Source organism: Epinephelus fuscoguttatus, linkage group LG14 (genome assembly GCF_011397635.1).
Source record: "Epinephelus fuscoguttatus linkage group LG14, E.fuscoguttatus.final_Chr_v1".
In the NCBI taxonomy this organism is placed as follows: Eukaryota; Metazoa; Chordata; class Actinopteri; order Perciformes; family Serranidae; genus Epinephelus; species Epinephelus fuscoguttatus.
This window is the reverse complement of record NC_064765.1, coordinates 38,984,668-38,999,054: the sequence shown is the minus strand read 5'-3', so window position 1 is coordinate 38,999,054 and position 14,387 is coordinate 38,984,668. Positions and strand designations below refer to the sequence as shown.

The window sequence follows — 14,387 nt, the reverse complement described above, 5'->3', positions numbered from 1 at the left end:
GTGGTGAGCGTGCCCTCTGTCATTCACGCAGAGCAGCCCTGTCCAACTGTCACTTCCTGACAGGCCGATAATCAATCTCTTTATTAACTGCTCTGCTGCAGACTGCTGCCACTGAAGGGAGGAGGGGGAGGTGAACAGAAAGGAGGGAGTAAGGGAGGGAGGAGAATAGAGATGAGCATGCTGCAGCTCGAAAGTTGAGAATTTGTATTTTGTTAAGAGAAAGGTTCATTTTTAAGGCAGCTGGAGGGGTTTTATTACTGTTAAGAAATAGCCAATTATTATTAATAACAGAAAGGGAAGATGGCAGTGTTTCACAACATGGGGGGTCGGGGCTCCCACAGAGGGATTTTTATTTTAACTTCAGTCTTTTTCTTAAAAAAAATTATAACAAATGATTTGAAGAAGGAAGGCAGAAGCCGTAGCTTTATGCTGCAAAAATGAATGAATCTTCAATCTATTATAATTTTTATTTTAGGTTACTGCATATATATATAGTCAGTTAATAATGACATGCACCCTTTCCATCACAAATCCTCTACTGAGAATTATTACACACGAATGAATCTTCAATCTATTATAATTTTTATTTTAGGTTACCACATATATATATATATATATATATATATATATATATATATATATATATATATATATATATAAATATATATATATATATAGTTAGTTAATAATGACATGCACCCTTCCCATCACAAATCCTCTACTGAGAATTATTACACACGTCAGTCCATTTTTAAAAAGTTAATATTTTAATGTCTTTGAGTTGTTATGTACATTTTATATTCATTAGTCTCAGATTGATGTTGATAGTGGATGGATGGATGGATACATTCATTGAGTTGGGTGGTTGTCATTTTTTATCCACTTGACGGCGATGGATCCAGCTGAAAACTATAAACTCAAGTTATTATGGCAAATATGTTAAGCTGGGTATACACTGTATGATTTGAGCCCATTTAAATAATGGTATTGTTTAACCTCAACTCCCTCTGTATGAGTAAATCATCTACGATGTAAAGCCAAAGCTCATAATTTATGTGCTCACACTGTGCCACGACAAGCCACGACCTGAGTGCACACACTCAGCGTGTATAATAGACAATAAAATGGTTCTTCTGCCACTACAGACTGTTCTGGCTCTTGACAGTTGTCAATAAAGATTTGTTTGAAAGCTCCAGGGCTGCAGGCAGGTAGAAGTTTGTTTACTAGCGGAGGTATGGTTCACAATAATGTAGAGACATTCATTTCCTAGGGTACACCCTGGACAGGTTGCCAGACTATCACAGAGAGACAGACAACCATTCACACTCACATTCACACTTATGACCAATTTAATACTGTTTGCTAAAGAAATACATTTCCCATAAAACAGATTATTTGGGCAGGTTACTGGCAACCAGTGCTTATACTATGTTTGTTCCAAATTGCTTTCCAAATACATCATTTATGAAATATTGTATATTTAAGCAAATGCATTTTACATTTTAGTGTAGAGGCAGATGTGCCAAAAAGAGCTTAAGAGTCAACTAATGCAAAAAAAAATGGGTCAGTCCAAGTTTAACTACCTCCCTGGTCTCCCTCTCTTTCCCCCGCTCTTTCACATACACATATACACAAGTTAGCAAGGTAGCAGCACCAACAAACTAGCTGGGCATACACTTTATGATTGAGTGGGATAAAAAGCACTAACCTTGGGGAATCGACTTGTGGCTCTGCCTCTGTGCGTAAGCCTGGTCACAGCCAACCAAAGCTTCTGATGTCTGAAATTCTTCCAAACATCCTACAGCTGATTGGGAGCTGCTTTTTGGGATAGATCAGTCCGCGCTTCTGCTTCTGCACTGCAAAGCAAACTATGCCTGAGGAAAGTGAAATTTGTCCAACCCTAGCAGTAACGTCCAAGGCTGAGAAATGAAGCCAGAAGTGCCAAAAACTGCAGTTCATCAAATGTCCACTTGAGGCTGGCTCCAACACAGAGTCAATCCCCATAGACCACCATGTTAAAATGTCCAACTTTACAGCAGAAATAGACATGTTCACATTCTGGTATAAAAAAAAATGTCCCTATGGCTTATTTCAACATTGATGACAACTGTACAGGAGGCAAATGTTTATATAACTCTCCTGTTCACATTTTACTGAGGCCCAAAGTTAAGCATATTTAAGGGCAGGGCTGCCTAGTGGAGAGGCGGTCTGCAGTGTATGGTCGCTGCATTCTGTGAGTACCTGCCCTTGTATAGCACCTTTCCTGTCATCTGACTACTTTGACTGACTACTCAAAGCACTTTTTACACTACGAATCACATTCACCCATTCACACACACATTCATACACTGGTGGCCGAGGCTACCATACAAGGTGCCACCTGCTACTCAGTTTTTTAACACAGCAATGGAACAGCCAATGTGAGCAGGTAGAGATTCAGTATCTTGCTCAAGGATACTTCAACATACAAACTGGAGGAGCTGGGGATCAAATTCTTCAGATTATTGGATGACCTGCTCTACCCCTGAGCCACAGCTGCAAATCCACACTTCTCTCGCGGCAGGCTTTCATCACTTCTGGTTCCAAAAAACCAAGATGCCGATGGCCAACATGCCAAACTTTAGAACAGCAGTCAACATCTAACTTCTGGTAGCCATTGCCAGAAGAAATAACATTTTTTCTCTACATCTGAAGGAGCATGTAGATTTAGGTGTTGTGATTTATTGAAATCAAGCAACAAAAATCTTTATACCTACATTTATTCCATCCACTGTTGTGATTGTTTTCATTGCCATTTTCCTGGCTCTGGCACAGGAAGTTAATGTCCCCATTTTCAATCTCACCTACAAAACGTCTGACCTCTTTCACACTACATGGTTATTTGTTTGTTTATTATTTAAGAATATAGGATGATAAATATTATTATATAGTAGATATTTAAAGAGAAATATGTTTCAGGGTGTTTGCTTGATTGACAGGTGTTTGAATGATGGTGGCAAATGTTTATCGCACCTTAGGTCCACTCAGGCTTCTTTCCCTTTGCTAAGTGTGCATTTTCAACTGCTATCAAAATGTTATTTATTTTTTTTAGTTGCTGGTCTTGGCGTCATAATCTATTACCATGTGTTTAAAAAGACAAAGCAGAGAGTGATGACAGGAGAAGGAGAGGCTGGCTTGAGCTGCCGTCCAGACCTGCTGCTGCTGCTGCTGTTGGTTTTTGGGATGCTGGGCTTTCCTGACAGCATCACACCCGTCATCACAGTGATAATTTATGAGGCGGGAAAGTGCATCAGTGATTCTGGCGACCAGCAGCAAGCCGGTAGTCAGCACACTGCCTGTCCTCTGCTCTGTCCTTTCATTCTCCATCCTTTCATTTGTCTCTTCTGTCACTTCTCCATTCCTCTCTTCTTCATATCCTCTCATTCACATTTAGTTTGGCAAAATTGTGCAGCTATGGTCTGATTTTTATATTGTTCAGAGTTTTTTTTTTTTATTTTTGTCTGTGAATAACTGGGAATACAAATGTAAGGAGCCATAAGGCACATTCTTTCAAGCTTGCCCAATTGTAGGAAGTCACTAACTGAAGTAGAGATAGGTTGAAAGTAGGCACCATAAAAGTATACCACAGTATAGTCCCAAAGGAACTTCTGGAGTGAAATGAGCATCACAGATAAATGAGGTCTGAGGTGTACGAAGATCACAGGGGGAGAGTTTGCTATACCAAAGGTTGGCGATTTCAGTCAGTCTGTCTGACATTCATCTTCCCCAGAGGATGAATAATACAATAACACAAGAAATGTGTTATTGCAGTGTGGTGCGGGGACTTCAAATTGCCTTTCTGTCACTTGCGCTAAATTTGTGCTAAATTTAGTCTCTCTCGTGTCTGCTTTGTAAATCTTGGTGGTGACTTTTGTAGTTGACTTTGGTCAACCCACCAGTCTATAAACTCTGATTTTGCGGACTTCTGTTAGCTAGCTGCTAATTAGCCAGGTCAAGGTTTTCAAATGTAAACACTGATTGATTGATTGATTGATTGATTGATTGATTGATTGAGTGAGTGAGTGGTTGATTAATTGGTTGATATCTAATGGGCAGGCTGCCATGGAATTGATGCATAATATTCCCATCAGAGGATAAACACTTTCCAACTTATACACTCCATGAGCTTTTGTGCTAGTGCCACCTTCAGGACAAATTGACAACCATGCACAAGATGATCTATAATATGATGAGCTGACTGTGATAGAATTATTTGAGTATATTCATGATCCCAGTGGCATGAACCATTTGGGTTTTAATTACATAATGACCTTACTTGAGAACAACACCTAGATCTAATTTGTATGGTTACTGCCATCCAAATACTATTTGTAATAATAACATTAAACTTACCACGTGAATAGGATAGTGCAAACATGTGACTATTAAGACAAACATAATTCAGATGGAGGGTAGGAAGAGATAAATCCATACACTGGCCTCTAGTTTCGCAGACCGGGCAAGACTGAGGCGCAGTGCACCTGCGCTTCGCCAACTGGGTGTGGCCAGGCGGATTTTGCAAGTTTGGCACACCGTGCGCGCTGGCGCAGCTACTCCTCTTTCCCACCTCCGTCCATCCTACCTGTGCAAGTCGGAAAGAGGGAGGAGAGAAGGCGTGGAGTGGGTTTTACACACATCACACCAAGCAAATGAGCCCCTCTCTCTCACATGAGAGTTTACTCGATTCACCATGGCAGAAGAGAGCAGCAGCGTCAGACGGCCAAACTTCTCCCAGGAGGAAACTGATGTTTTGGTCCAAGAGGTCCAAGCTTGCAGTGTCCACGGGCTGGTGATGCAAAGGTAGCCTGGGAGGAGGTCACCACAATCGTAAATCAATGTTGCGTTTCTCTCGTGCGCGTGCTCTCTCTTTTTCTCTCGCAGTCTCACTCTGTTTCTTTTCTTTTGACTTTTCTAAGATGACAGGTGCTGAATATATACTCTCTATCTGATGCTGTGGCTGTTTGTGGTTGGCTAGGGATGTGAACTAGGGATGGGCAGCACAAGCAAAAACACTATTCGAAAATCATGGTAACTATTTGACGATTTTTCGAATAATCCCCCCCGGAGCCACGCACACAGAGATCCATTCATCATTACGGCCAGGCTCCACCGGCTGCAAAGCATCACGTCAGCGTAGCATCACGGCGTATTCATTGGGGCTCCACTGACTGCGTATGGAAGCGACACGTAGAGAAGCCAGTGGGGTTGTTTACCGTTTGCTGAGCCGAGAGGCTGCATGAAATGTTAAAGCATTTCCCACCTAAGTGATTACATGTATTTGAGTCATCTACAAGTTTACTGTACTGTTTGTCATCTACTCGCTTTCAAATGTCTGCCACGGACATTTACACAATGTCACAGATAAACATGGGTAAATGCATGAAGAAAAAAAGTCATCATATATCACCTCTGATAATGGTTTATTCATTGAAAAACACATTGTGCACATTTAGCACACGATTTCATGTACTTTTTATCTGCTGGAGGGTCGCGTAGGGGAGCGTAGCGTGACAAAAATAGAAGAGCCACGTAAAATAGAGAGTTGTCGCACGGCAGACAGGGGTTGCCTGTGGAGCCGCTGGAATTGATTAACAGGGGGGCGAGCTGCTACAGGACTCGCGCTGCAGATGTGTCGCACCGCCGAGCCCGGCCGTACGGTCCCTCGCCGCCTCCTGCGTGCCTCGCTCTCAAATGACTGTGCATACTTGTTGTAGACTTGTGATACGCAAGCTTTGCCTCACAGAGTTTGCACTGCACCTCATTTTCGTTTATTTTGTCTAAGTTGTTCCACACGGAACTTTTCTATGACTGTAGTAGTCTCTGCATGTTTCTCCTGTTTGTAGAAGAGCATCAAACTAGCTGGTAGCCCATCTCACACCGCTGTAGCAATCCTATACTGCCCTCGTGCGGTTAGGAGCTGAATTGCATGTCAAATAAAGGGGGGGGAATAAGACGGCGAATAGTAATAGTCGCATTAAAAAAATTGATTTTTCAAAATAAAACGACTATTCGAAAATTCGAAAATCGTGACCCATCCCTAATGTGAACTCATTAGTTTGCAGCTGTGTTAATCAAATCAGGTTGGGTTTCCATTACGCGTGCCAAACGTGCCAAACAGTGCCAATCCCCTTTGATCTGACATCAGATGTGACGGGACAGTCGATATAGAGATACATATATGTGCTGGAAACCTGCGCTGACAGTAGACCTGGTTTCAGCTGGCGAGCTTTTAGTGCACCTTCAGCCTTCGACCTTCTGTCTTTGACCTGCATAACAATATATAACCCTTACTGTTTACAGTCATAACATTTCAATCACTAATGGCCGTATCTCAGATTATATCTGATTTTCTCAGAAAAAGATATTACCATATGACATAGTCCCGTAATAGCAATAGCTTCAACTCACATCAATTCATAGAATGTTTTTAATTCATAATAAATGAATTATGAATTGTTTTTAGCTTTTTAACCATGAAATGATGATTACTAAATTTCTTAACCATTATTTATGATTACAAATCTTAAACTATGAATTCTTACAGGCTTGTTTTTAAATCATGAACTGAAATACAATTCAAAATGAATTCTCTTACACCTTAAAATCTGTATTAAGGTTATGGTTGTTATCTTCACATTTTAACGTTTTCTCACACTTCTTCATGAACACTGTTTTTAACCAACCTTGGCTGACAGCATAACAATGATGATAAATGTATTCTAAAATACCAAATGAATTACAAAATGAACAATACAGCTGGTTCACACTCATTTTCTCCATATATAAAAATGTAAATATGCGCCCTTTAAAGAAAAATAAAGCTTTTAACATGTCACAACAGTAATTACGGTATTTTGCAGGTAGCATATTAGCCAGCAAACTGTTACAAATCTGGTTCGTTGCTAAAACACGGAGGGGTTTTCACAGCACTTTGTAATTGCATCAAGATTGAGGCATGATTAACACTTAAACATTTACGCTTGACATTAGTTGACTCCACTCCTTCAGACCAAAGATGGATATTTTTGATCCACACCTACTGCTGTTTCTCATTTGAGCAGTACTGGTAGTCTTTGCCCCCAGTAGCCTGCCCTCCATCTGGACAGCACACCTTTGTACTGTATGATGTATATGCAAAAAAAGCTAATGCAGAGTTCCTCCGTGACATCACTAAAAAGAAGTTCCATAGTGGAAGAAACAACATTCTCACTCCCAATTCATCACATATCACTGTTCAATCAGTGGACTTTCACTTCTACATATGGTATCCTTGGTGTGTCTGTTGTTGACATTCTGGGACACCCTGTCAATTTATGCCTGTTACATGCTTTATGTCTTTTCAAAATACACTTCAGATATCATGGGAAATGTACAGGATCTGCTTATTAGAAGCATATATTCTTTTTCAAAATAAACTTACATCAGTAAAACACATCAAATGTACATGTATTTCATTGTGCAACAAACTCACATAGTTAGGTTTAGAAGAAAACAAACATGGAAAGCAAACACATTTGGTATCATTGGACCCGTTCATCTCCCCTCCCACTCACCAGATCAGGACTCTTCAGCTCCTTAAGTTACACTGTTGTCCGGTGGCATTTCAAATTGACACAGTCTGATGGCAAAATTAACTGATGCTGCCTGACAATGCACCATACCACCATGAAAGGATACGAAATCATTGACCAAGTGGTAGTATTTGATAACTTTGGAACAGGAAGTGTTTGAAAGAAACCAATCTGGTCTCATGAAAATACATGAAATGACCACAACCTCTTCACAACACATTACTTGGGGCACCAACAGTGCCACTGGAAACTTATGACCTTTTGTTGTGGCGGACACACACATTTCCTGGTTCAACAACATCACATAATGGGAGGTGGTTAATGTCACGACCCCATAGGGAGTATAAAGACAAGGACGGTCCATGTAGGTTGGGATGGTAGATGGGTCAAAGGACCAGTGCCCTATTTTTCCCTAACTTTAAATCTGTACACACTGCACAGAACTCATTGGGATCATTTTTCTGTGTTATATTAAGACCCCAGGTTAGTCAGACTAATTCAGAAGTGAAAGTAAAGGTAAATTGTTACCCCAACTGTCTACTTTAAACACTGATCAAAGTCTTCAGACACACGTCCTGCTTCATCTTCGACCACCTGTGCTTATCATAGTTGTTTGCACACAGTTTTTTGTATAAAGAGGGTTTCTCAGTGATAGTTCAGGCATGCTCACCTTTAATTTTTGAAATTTGAAATTCCTATAGACCAATAGGAGCATAGAGTGCCCTTTACACAAATCAGTTAGAAGGAGGGTGAGTTATCATGGTTTTGAAAGAAAAGAGAATCCTCTCTCTTTTATATCTCAGAGAACTCATATGGAATGGCCCCTTCTTGAGTATTTTGGCACGATGTTGATCTTGGTGCCTGTTGAAGATTTTGATGGTTGTGTTTTTGTGTATGATCAACAGGATGAGTTTCTGATGGAGACGCAGATGAGGCTTCAGTCAGAGATCACCCAGCACTGCCTTGCCAACGCCAGCCACTCCCGCCACGCCATGGAGGCTTTACCCGCCGAGGCTGATGGAGGAGCTGACAGCATGACTACAGCCTGAGCTCACATGCACATACATACACACATGCACACACAGAGGAGGAAAAATGGCTAACTATGAACAGATCACCTGAGAAACCACTCATGGATTCAGTCATACAGTCGGTGTCCCAGTGTCCCAAACCCAAACAGCTGACTAGCAGATATATGCGAATAATAATTCTATCGCAAATAATGATAACCATAAAACTCCAAATCTGGGTAATAAAAGCGGAGTAGAGCTCCCTAATGAAACGCCAGCCTCCCCGCTGCTTCCAGCTTAATGTTCCCGCCGAGCCGCTCGACACTTTCCATAAAGCAATTTTGCAAGCCCACTTCAAACGTGAATCACCTAGAAATGAAGAGAACTGCCCTCCCCACCCCCACCCCCTGAACTCCCCCACCATCACACCCTCTCCTCCTACAGCACCACACTACAGCTATGTCTATGTGTGTCTGTGTCTGTGTGTGTGTCTGTGCGTGTGTTTGTCTGTGTCGCAAATCCCTGTTTGCTTGTGTTCCATCATCACAGTGATGCATTGCAAGACACTCCTCAGAGGTGTGTGTGTGTGGGGGGGGGGGGGGTGTCATTACTCTGACAGAAGTAGCAGCCATGAACTCAGTTCCATCTGCATTAATCAGCTGAGAAGAACAGGCAGGCAGACGTTCAACAGCAACACAATGTGAACCAGCTGAGCACAGTGTATACAGCTATAGTAAACAGAGGTGTGTGTCAGGAGGTCTGCATGTTTGTACAAACTGCTGGGTTGAGCCTACACACAAGATGTGTAACAGGCTGTTTGGTGGGTAATGTTCAGAGATGGGACCAAGTCACACATGTGCAAGTCTCAAGTAAGTCTCAAGTCTTAACCTTCAAGTCTCAAGTAATTCCCAAGTCATTTTTTCTTGGGCAAGTCAAGTCAAGTCAAGTCACAGGTTATGTCAAGTCAAGTCAAGTCAAGTCCTGTAACAGGTGAAGTCCAAGTCAAGTCACCTTATTATTGTAATTTTACCTACAGAATCTGATCTTAATAAAGTGAAAAGACAAGATATAAGTAACTGTCAGTAAACACTGACTTCATCGCTGCAATGTTTACTTTGCATGGACGACCCCCCCACCCCCCCCACCCCCCCCACCCCCTCCACCCACACCCACACCCACACACACACACACACGCTAACCAAGGCAGCGGCCAAAATCACCCATTTAGCTCATTTAACCCTGTGTTGCTCGTTCATAAAATGTACAGCCGTTCTTGTGATGAACCGGTCGGAATGTTCGCTCACGTTTTCTGGAGTTAATGTTAGCAAATAAATTTAAAAACAAGTTCCACCAAACCGACCCACCGTTAGCTAACTACCGACTAACCAGATTGTAATTGACAAGCACTTACTGGGCAGAATGGCTCTTCAAATGACGAACAAAGTTTGAAGTTGTTGCCAGGCTGTCCGAGATGTTTATGCCGCATGTCTTGCACTGTGCTGTTCGTCTTTTGTCGTAATAATGGTAATTCCAAAAGCCGAAGACGATGACTCTCGGTACCCCTCCCGCTGACATGTTGATGCCTATCTGATATAAGAGGGCCTGTTTCTCCAATAAACACGTAAGGTACGTAGAGAGGGCATGACTGATTGACAGGGTAGTGATCCAGTCATGACAACGCCATTCTCAGCCTGCGCTCCTACCGGGTAATCAACATTATTTTTCAAATTAATTTATTAATTTTATATTCTAACCGACAACATGATGTGAATAACACTCAAGTCATTCAAGTCAAGTCCCGAGTCTTTAACTTCCAAGTCCGAGTCAAGTCTCAAGTCTTTTATTTTTTGTCAAGTCAAGTCACAAGTCATCAAAACAGCGACTCGAATCGACTCGAGTCCAAGTCACAATGACTCGAGTCCCCATCTCTGGTAATGTTGTCCATCTACTAAACTATAGGACTTTCTCAGTACAGACTACACAGAGCTGAACTCAGTTCAAACTGTGAAGAACAGAAGGACACAACATTCTTACTAAGGCTCAGAGACACAGCTGTACACCTGTTATCTTCTCTGTGATGTATGTTTATGATCAAATCTAATCTCGTATATTTATTGTGTCTGTTCTTCTGTGTATAAGTTTTACGTGAGTTATACGCACATTTAAGATCTGTACATATTATATTATATAATATATATATTATTGCATGTCTAATGACCAATCATAATAAATGAATATAACTTTAAACCTATGTTTGTCCTCCAAAAGGAATTATGTTAAGTATCAAATGCTACAGTGACATCAACGTCCCTGCTAAATTACAGTTTCTGCTTGTTAGGCCCTGTTTTCCTCAAGCACTTTAGGTATATTACCTCTGGAACCAAAAGTAATCCTTCAAACATGGTACCTAGACCCTAGGTTCATTTAGCGTTTCCACCACAAACAGTATCTTAAAGTGGGTGGGGTTGTTGTCACTCACTGCCATCCAGCACTCGTTGTATTTCCTCATCAGCGGTGACACAGATGAAGTCTGCACTCCATTTTTAGTCCACAGAATGGGGTTGCACACCAACATTTTCAAAACAAAATAGAACAGACTGCATTGAGAGTCTCTCTCAATGGGATATTAAAAAATTGCAGGTTTGTGCACTTAGTCCTACTCAGGCAAGCACAGGGGTTTAGTGTTGCCGGAGCCCACAGGAATGATGCTCTGTTATGCTTTTTTTTTTTCTCCAAGTGAGGATTAGAATATATGCAGTTCACATAATCCAGTCAAAATTAATATAAATATTAACACAACAATATTAATACACTTGAGGATCCACTTATTACTTAAAGTGTATGTCATCCAAGAGAGACAATAAAAACTAATGGACTGGTCAAAGTTGTCATATTGAAATTTAAGGTGTGCTAATGGATTCCCATCGTCCACTCATGCGTTGAGTAACAATACAAGTAAACGTTCCACCTTAAAATTTGCAGCTGCACATTTTTCAAGCGTGCCATAAACAGTAACGTATTTCACAACATTAAAGCGTAACGTGACCAAAAGGTGGAACCAGCTGGGCTCTTTTTTGACTCAGCACTGGCAATAACCATGGCAAGAGGCATTATGTTTTTGGGTTGTCCGTCCGCACGTCTCTACATCCCATCGTTGTGAATGCAATATCTCTAGAAACTTTCCTCCAGTTTGGCATAAATGTCCATTTGGACTCAACCATGAACTGATTAGACTTTGGTGGTCAAAGGTCACAGTGACCTTGCCTGTCTCATTCTTGTCAAGGCAATATCTCAAGAAAACCGTGAGGAAATTTTTCCAAATTTGGCACAAACTTTCACTTGGACTTAATGGTGAACTGATTAGATTTGGGTGGTCTAAGGTCAAGGTGACCTTGCATCCATCTTATTTTTGTGAATGCGATGTCTCAAAAACACCAGACCTCTGCAGAAAAACAGTCTGCTGCACTTCCGAGTTTTTCCTGGGAAAAAGAGCTTGTAACTTTTGTGGACGCTACAGCGCTACTCAGTCAATAAATTAACTTTACTACTGAAAAGCTATTTGACTCAGAAACTAGTGACGTTACCGCCACGCTACTGAAAAATGCAGTCAAGTTAGTAACATTGCTATTTATAGTGACACTACTGCCCAACACTGGAATTTGGTGGTCGAAGGTCAAAAGTAACTGTCAATTTGTCCTCACAAAACATGCTTTTGGCCATGACTCAAGAAAACATTCTCTAATCTGTCTAATACTATAAAATGATGAAGTGATAACATTTTATATCCAAAAGGTCAAAGGTCAACTTCACTGTGACATCATAATGTTATACAAAAGCACTTTTCTAGCCATTATTTAAGGTTATATCTTAGGAACAGAAGGGGAAATATCAGATACTGAATTGGTGACACTCTTCTTGGGTGGCAATCTTGAAACTATGCCTATTGTTTAGATCTGTGCTGCTGGGGGGAGATGTGTGTAAAGAATGCATGGTTTTACAGACATGGATGGAAAAAGTGCAACTTGACTGGTTTGCAGAGTCATACGACTACAAGGCAGTAATTCTAGTTTCTATTAAACAAGAACAAAGCGCTTTGAAACATATTGACAGAAGGTTTAAAAAAACACTTACCCTCAGAAATGATCAATTAGTTTGTATGTACAAGTTAAGCTCAAATGAGGCTCATTTTGTGTATGTTAAGTTGTAATGCCTGTAGTACTGACAGACGTGCAGAGAGTCTGCAGTGAGATTTCAGTTAGTGTACCTGCAGCCCCTACAGATCTGTAGCTCCTGCTATGGCCTGAAGGCTGCAGGGCATCAAACTAAGTTGTGAGCAGATAAAGTGGGCCTGTGTGCTGTGATCTGCTGTGCTGGATGTGACAGTATCAGTTTCATCACTGTCATGACAAACACATCCACAGCAGCCTGCACTGCCTCCCCTCCACCAACACAGGACTTGTAAAAGATCCAGTGATTGACAGATGAAATCAGACGAGTGGATTTAGCAGGGGAGATCTCTGCCTTTCCTCTGTGGGATCTCACACATACACGCACACACACACACACACACACACACACACACACACGCATACGATCCACACAACCTCTCAGATGACACTCCACTGCCCCCAAGCCAGAATTGGAGAATGGTGTGATTTTTCTGTGCATGGAAGCAGACTGACAGCAGCATGTGACTCAACCCCCTCACTTCCCACCCCCAACCTCACCTGATGTCAGCTCCTTGCCTTCATCCACCTCCTACTCTTCTTCAACCTCTTCTATCATAACCCATGTGGGCATGGCAGCCTCCCAACCTCCCTCTGCTCCACCCAAAGTGGCCCCAGGACTGGTTTCAAGCCCAACCCAAAGCCCACTCATTGGATCCCTCAACCCCCTCGATAACCCTCCCTGAAGCCTGGGTGATCTGAACCTGATCCAGTCCTGATGGCAGAGACAGAGGAGGCAGATGCCTGGGCAGTGGGAGTAGGGCAGCGTCCATGACGAGACCAGGTCTACTTTATCATAGTTGGGAAGGAGTGAAGGCAAGGCATGAGTATCAGCACATACACACACACACACACACCACACAAAAAGGCTGGAGAAATATCTATCTATCTATCTATCTATCTATCTATCTATCTATCTATCTATCCATCTATCTATCTGTCTATCTAAGTTTTGTCCATGCTTGCACACATTTTTTTTTTTAGATAGATAGATAGATAGATAGACAGACAGATAGATAGATAGTACTATTGTACTAGCCTGAAAATCCAGACCCAAATCTAGAAAGATTTAGGGTCTGGCTATGAGTAATGCAAATGGCCCAACTCGAGGGGCGGCACCAAGCATGCATTTGAAAATATCACTGCACGCAATTGGATAACACTACAACCAATTAGAATAATACACGGGGTGACGTATCCAGAGTGCTACCAGCGCAGCTAACTGGTAGATTAGACTCTTGCTGGTCGGCAAAACAGCAAAAACGTCCTTCTTGCAAAGGAAAGATGTTTGGATTACCAAAGCCATTTCAAACAACTGGTGTTCATCCAGTGTACTGACTGATTCCGGACTTCGTCGTCGCAGCGCTGTCGTCATCTGTTTAGCTCGCCTCTGGCCCGCCTATATCAGATACACCGATGTGATTGGTGCAGCTCAGCTCCAACTGCATGGGTAACGAGCATCATTACTGATTGCAAGAGTGACTGAGCAAATGCAAATTGTGCTCTTGCGAGAACTCTGGATTTCCAGGGTACTATTCTAC

At 41.8% G+C, this 14,387-nt stretch overlaps 1 protein-coding gene across 1 annotated transcript in view; it reads left to right on the top strand.

Moving 5' to 3' along the window:
- Positions 1-8,665, top strand: part of si:dkey-288a3.2 (protein phosphatase 1 regulatory subunit 37) — a 111,858-nt gene extending 103,193 nt beyond the window's left edge. Inside the window, exon 11 of the mRNA XM_049596302.1 lies at positions 8,516-8,665. Within this exon, the coding sequence (XP_049452259.1) occupies positions 8,516-8,659 (144 nt within the window). The 3' untranslated portion in view covers positions 8,660-8,665. The remainder of the gene's footprint in view (positions 1-8,515) is intronic.
- The last annotated feature ends 5,722 nt before the right edge of the window (positions 8,666-14,387 follow it).